Below are 6,200 nucleotides of genomic sequence, written 5' to 3'. Positions count from 1 at the left end.
GAACACTCAGACCGTTAAACGCGGAGCCCTGCAACCGCGCTCCGGACTCCCCTGGGCAGAGCCAAGAAGCACTGCGGGGACTGCGGCGGCTCCCGCCCGGCGCCCCGGCGGGCCGCCGCCGCCGAACGGGGAGCCCCGCCGCCGCCCAGCCGGGGGCGGCCGGAGTCTGCGCTGAGAAAATACGCGGGGCGGCGGGACTCACCAGGTGCCGCGCCCCCTCGGCGGCCATGGTCCCGGGCGGGAGCGGACGCGGCCGGCGGAGGCCCCGAGCAGCGGTCCCTGCGGCCGACGCAGCCAGGGGGCCGGACCGGGCTCTCGGCGGGGGCTCGCGGCGGGGTAACGGGCGGGGCTGGCCTCCACGGGGCGGGGCCGGGCCAGCGGCCTCGGGGACGCGGGGCGCGGGCCAGGGGGCGGGGACCCGCCGGGAGGGGCGCGCGCCATCCGCCGCGCCAAGTCGGGGCGCCCCTCTCGACGTCCGAGAGGACAAGTCAGTGCCGGGGGCGTGACTGAGGAGGTTTCAGGACTGACGCGAGGAAACAGCGCGACGACTCTTCCCCAGCCAGCCCACCGCGGCGGGGGTGCAGTGATTGCCGCCCGCGCGCGGACCGGAAGTGGGCGGGGGCCGGAGGGGGCGTGTCCGCCGGCGGCGGGCGGGAGCTGTGATTGCGGCCGGCGCGCGAACCGGAAGTGGGCGGGGCAGGCGGGGGCGTGTCCCCCGGGGCGCGGCTCAGCGGGGCAGTGGCTGTGCCGGGCCTCAGACGCGGTGGCGCGGAGCGTGAGCCCCCGCCTGCCGTCCCGTCGGTCGGAGCGGGCCCCGTGGAGCGGGCCGCGATGGGGTCGGGCTGAGCCGCCCGCCGCCCACAAGAGCGCGGCCGCGGATGGCGGGGCCGGCGGAGCTGGGCCCCGAGGCCGTGCTGCGCTTCCTGGCGGCGCGCGGGGGCCGTGTCCGGCACGCCGAGCTGGTGCAGCACTTCGCGGGCGCCCTGGGCGGCGAGCCCGAGCAGCGCGCCCGCGCCCGCGCCCGCTTCAAGGAGCTGGTCAACGCCGTGGCCACGGTGCGCGCTGACCCCGCCGACGGCTGCAAGTACGTGCACCTCAAGAGAAGGTTCTGCGAGGCGGCCGCGCCCCCGCCGGGCCCGCCGCCCGCGGAGCCCGAGCCACCGGAGGCGGCGCCTCCCGAAGCGCCCCCGGGGCCGGGCTGCGGGCCGCACGACGGGCATGGGGAGCTCGCGGCCGCCGCGCTCCGGCCGCCGAGCCCGGTCGGCGACAGCGGGAGCGGCGGGGCCCGGAGGAAGAACTCGCGGCGCGACGCGCAGCCCCCGCCCCGTGGGCCAGCCCCTGGCCCCGGCGAGGACCTGGAGCCCGCGCCCCACGGGGAGGAGGCGGACGGGGGCAGCCCGCCCGGGGGCATCGCCGCCCCGAGGTCCACCCGCCAGAACCTCCGGGACCTTGTGATGGGCAGCTCCCCCCAGCTGAAGAGGAGCGTCTGTCCTGGGGGCAGCAGCCCCGGGGGCTCTTCTGCTGGAGGGCGCTGCAAAAGCGGGGGCGACTCGGACAGCGCGTCCGTCGCTTCGTCGTCGGCCGAGGAGGAGAGCAGCGGCGGGGGCTCGGTGACGCTGGACCCTCTGGAGCACGCGTGGATGCTCTCCGCCTCGGACGGCAAGTGGGACGGCCTGGAAGGCTTGCTCACCTGCGAGCCTGGCCTGCTGGCCAAGCGAGACTTCATCACAGGCTTCACCTGCCTGCACTGGGCCGCCAAGCACGGCAGGCAGGAGCTCCTGGCCATGCTGGTCAACTTCGCCAACAAACACCAGCTGCCAGTGAATATCAACGCCAGGACAAGCGGAGGCTACACCGCCCTGCACCTGGCAGCCATGCACGGGCACGTGGAGGTGGTGAAGTTGCTGGTGGGGGCCTATGACGCGGACGTGGACATCAGGGACTACAGTGGGAAAAAGGCCTCTCAGTACCTGAGTCCGAGCATCGCGGAGGAGATCAAGAACCTGGTGGGAGCCCTGGACGAGGAGGACGGAGAGAGCGCGGCCGGCAGCGGGGGTGGGCGCTGGAGGCTTTCCAAGGTGCTCCCCTCACATCTCATCACCTACAAACTCTCCCACGTCCTGGAGGATGGAGGGGATCATCACCACCATCACCACTTGGCTGACGGATGGGCTGGAGGCAAAGCAAAGGAGCAAGGTCGCAAAGCCTCAGGCAGCTCCACTGGGCGGATAAAACCCCGACTCAACAAAATCCGTTTCCGAACCCAGATCATCCACACCACACCGTGCTCTTTCCGAGATCCGGAGCAGCCGCTGGAGGAGGGGGAGGAGGAAGAGGAGGATCGGTCTCTTAAAGGCCACTCCTCTTCATTCAAGTTGAGACCGAAATCCAATGTATTTGGGTAAAAACAATTTCTTTTAGAAAATTCTAAGATTTATGTGGCTTTAGGAATACCATATTAGATGTAGGTGAGGAAGTGAGGCAGAAAAGACTTAGGATAAATTCTCCATCCTTTCTTGGGGGCTGGAATAGGTGATAGGAATTCCCCCCCAGTATTCTGGGTGAAGGGGATTTCCAAATGCTTCATCAAACCTTGACCTGGGCCTCTTTTCCCCATGCCACCCCTCTGCCCTGGAGTCCCTGTTTCTAAGGACCAGAAATCTATCTACATTGGGGGTGCAGAACTGATGACTGAGGGTTCCTTTGAGTTAACCATTGCTGGATGCCACGTGAAGTAAGGAATATTGCACTTCTATGTGTGTTTTTAAAAGTGTTTACTCTTCCAAGAGCAACAAGAAATGCAAATTGTAATGAAACTGGTAGTATTTGTGAGTGTGAACAAACTATATACTGCCCTGTTTTTTTACTACAGTAATTGAATTTGCTTTTTAAGATACTACTGAAGGTTGAGTCAAAGTTGAAACACAAAATACTAGTTAGTGAATAATGTGAATAAAAATGGAAATCCTCTTGGCATCCTATTTGTATTGCAAGTAGTGTTCAACTATTTTTTTTTAAAGCAATTTCAGCTTTAATCACTGAACTAAAGAAATAAGCAACATTCACCTTTGAGTTAGTCCGCAGTATGGTTTCCTCTTAACTATATTTCATCCCACTGCACTGAGTGTTGAGGTACTTTATTAACTACACAATTTTTATTTAAAATACTTTTCACACTCTCTGGTACTTTAAGTAAAATATTGCCTCTGGTTCTGATTCTCACTGGTTTTGCTATTCTAAAAGTCTAAATTTGCCAGAGTTTTTGTTCTGGGGATCATATAACCATTGGAATTATTTGACATGACCCTATTTGATGGTGCTTAGAGTTGAATTGCCTGCAGAAACTGTTTCTGGTTTAGACAGCAAAAATTGGCATAAATGTTAGCGTATGCTTCTGTGAAGTAATTATTAAATCAACTCAATGATTCTCAAGGTACGCTTTTTATTTTACTGATACGATCCATTCATAGTCTCTATGCTTTGTAGTAGTGTTTTGCAAATGTTTAAAATACAAAGTCGTTTCAATTTTCCAGCGTTTCCTTGAATCTCTTAGAGACGTACAGTGAAGTTACTGACAAGCTGAATAGTAAATCTACTCTGTTAAGAATAGCACTTTATAAAAGGGAAAAGAGAAGAGATGGAACTATTTCTATATTTCAATGCTGCTGGCTATTACATTCCTTTGTTTATAAATGAAAAATACTTCTCATTAAAATTAGAGACTTGTGTGGTTTTTAATTTCTTTCAACTCTGTCAGAGTAAATGTCTTTATGGTGATTGTAAAACTTAATTCAACATATTAAATCGATTTGTAACAAGATGCAAAGCAACTTTTGTGGGAGACTCACCCCGACAAGTCCGTCTCCCGTAGTCTTTTTGGTCTTATAATTGCTGAAACGTAAGTACCTGCAACCTGTAGAGATTAAGGAGTGACTCACCAGCTTGCAGAGCGAGTGAACCAATATGTGAATTGCACAGGACTGCACTGTTCAGAGAGTTCTTAGATCTTTAATTTCTCAAGTCGTAGAAATTTGTAACGAGTTGGTCACACCTCTCTAGATAGCATCTGAATTTGTTTGAAGACTGATGAAAAGCACATACAATATATAAACTATTATCCATTTGTGTGCCTTCACTTTTGTTTTAGGATAATGGAAATGGACCACGTACATTTCAGAAGCACTTTTATCCATACATGTGGGTGAAAAAATCTAACTTTGTATAAATTAACAATAGGTTCCTCAAAGGTGAAGAACAGTCGTTCGTTCTGAATCATACATGTGACCTGTATCCAGTGCAGAATAACCTCCCATCGAGGAATCTTACGTTCCATTGACATGTAAAGCTGAAGTGAACTATAGAGCAGACACTTCAGAACCATCCATGTGTTCTCTTGGACGGTCAGTATTCTCAACTGTGTGTGTTGGTAACTGCACAAAATCTATAATTTGCTAGATCTTTAGAGATTGAGTCAATACTTCATTCAATTTGCCTTTCACACTAAACAGTTTAACTTTTTGGATAAAGTATACTTTAAATTTTCAAAAATCATTCCTGAGGGGAACTACTTCTGGCATTCGTTGTCGTGATGTGCTCGTGTGAAGTAAATGTAGCATTTTCAGCTACTTAACTCTACATTCCTCTTATTTTCAGTTTCCAAATTGAGATTATAAAAAGCAAATGATTTGTGTAATTTGATATTTGTGGCATTGTGTCTACCGTTAATGGGAATATAAATGTCAGTTACTTAGATGTTTGTTGATGGGAAGCTGATTAGAAAACCCAGGTATGTCCATGCGTTTCTTACAGGTACGCTTGAAACTAGTGAATGTTTGTCACAATTGTTTTCACTTTTATGGTGTATAAAATGGTATTTTGGAGTCCAAGATGCCTTGTCTCTTATTTCTAAAAATAAGTAAGTGAAAGTTTGGGAGTTTCAAATGTAAAATTTATAGTAAATTTTGTTTTATCAAAATAAAAGGTTCACACTAGATTTTTTCTCTGAATCGTCTAAACCTCTGTAGTCCTTTATACTTTTTTACCTGTATAGTGTTTTATAGTTCACACAATGCTTTTTGAAGTTTCAGTTTATTTGATCCCTTTCCTATCCCTCAAAGTTACTGGCCATATATCCCTAATTTACAGGTAAGGAAGTGAAGGTGGATGGCTATTCAGTGTCACAAAGTAAATGGCAGTTAGTTAGGTCTTAAGATTCATTGCTTTCCACAACATCTTTTCTGCACTTCGTATTGCCAAATTTTGGCAAAAGTGCTATGGTTTGGCACCAGTGATGGAGGAATCAACTTGGGAAGGTAGTACCTCCACCACACCTTTAAAAAAAAAACCCTCTGGCCCATGCACACGCCATCTACCGTAAACCTTCCCTACCCAGACCGGATCTTAAGAAAGGTATGGGAATGCCTTCTTCCATTTTCTTCAATATCCGTCAAGCATTGGACATTAATGAATTCATTTCCTCATCAAAGCTGCCTTTGATCTTTTAACAAAATTCACCTTTTCAGATGGCAGAGGAATGTGGGAATCCTTGTAATTGTCCGCCATTGCTCTCTCTTGGGAAGATCCTGTTATAATTGCTGCTAGGGTTTTTCCTTGCTGCTGTTGACTTATAACAACTTATAAAACAATTTTCAGTGCAACTGAAGGACTAGATAAGTCTAGTTTCTGTTTCAGGATGACATCTTTCCTTAGAAGTGTGCATCTTAAAAGGATTCATTGAGCAGCCCACTTAAAGATAACTTTGCAGTTTTTCCTAGTGAAAAATTATTTTTTTATTTTGCTAAATAAATGGTATTTTTCTTGTAAGTTAATCCTGAATGTAAATACTCTGGGAATTTGCTGCAAACCATTGTTCCTTCAATGATGACTCAAATTTTCATGAAATACTTAATATTAGAGAGCTAGAAGATGACGCTTTGTAAACTTGTTTTTCCAGATAGAGCAGTAGAGTTGGTTGCATCACTATCTGATTTTATCCTCTGAAGAACATTGCTTTCCTGTTACCATACCTTCTTCTTTAGCTTCTCTATAAATGTCAGTTTCATCTCAGGAAGTGGCTTCCCCACTCAGTTAATTGCCTAGTTTTCCATGTTTATTGGTGAGGTATGTTTAACAAGGGCCCCTACTCTTGCACGATGCCTGGCATGTTGAAGGTACTCAATAAGTGTTTTTTGTTGTTTTAA

General features: G+C 50.4%; 2 protein-coding genes across 4 annotated transcripts in view; one reads left to right on the top strand and one right to left on the bottom strand.

Moving 5' to 3' along the window:
• The window catches only part of SEPTIN10 (septin 10), a 66,161-nt gene extending 65,760 nt beyond the window's left edge, over positions 1 to 401 (bottom strand). The window contains exon 1 of one of the 3 annotated variants that reach the window (XM_046660334.1): positions 203 to 401. In XM_046660334.1, the coding sequence (XP_046516290.1) occupies positions 203 to 229 (27 nt within the window). In that variant the 5' untranslated portion in view covers positions 230 to 401. The remainder of the gene's footprint in view (positions 1 to 202) is intronic. The other 2 variants (XM_046660335.1, XM_046660338.1) reach the window with 2 other exon arrangements.
• Positions 402 to 745: 344 nt separating this feature from the next.
• Positions 746 to 4,993, top strand: SOWAHC (sosondowah ankyrin repeat domain family member C). Its single transcript, XM_046660333.1, has one exon. It carries the CDS (start codon positions 879 to 881, stop codon positions 2,403 to 2,405), a length of 1,527 nt encoding a protein of 508 aa, XP_046516289.1. The 5' UTR covers positions 746 to 878; the 3' UTR covers positions 2,406 to 4,993.
• Positions 4,994 to 6,200: the final 1,207 nt, after the last annotated feature.

The sequence above is a fragment of the Equus quagga genome, chromosome 5 (genome assembly GCF_021613505.1).
Source record: "Equus quagga isolate Etosha38 chromosome 5, UCLA_HA_Equagga_1.0, whole genome shotgun sequence".
Taxonomy (NCBI): domain Eukaryota; kingdom Metazoa; phylum Chordata; class Mammalia; order Perissodactyla; family Equidae; genus Equus; species Equus quagga.
The sequence above is the reverse complement of the archived record's forward strand: the minus strand, read 5'-3'. Positions and strand labels throughout refer to the sequence as shown.

What these genes read in the sequence shown, in the direction of transcription:
- SOWAHC (XM_046660333.1), top strand. Translation starts at nt 879, where the DNA reads ATGGCGGGGCCGGCGGAGCTGGGCCCCGAGGCCGTGCTGCGCTTCCTG.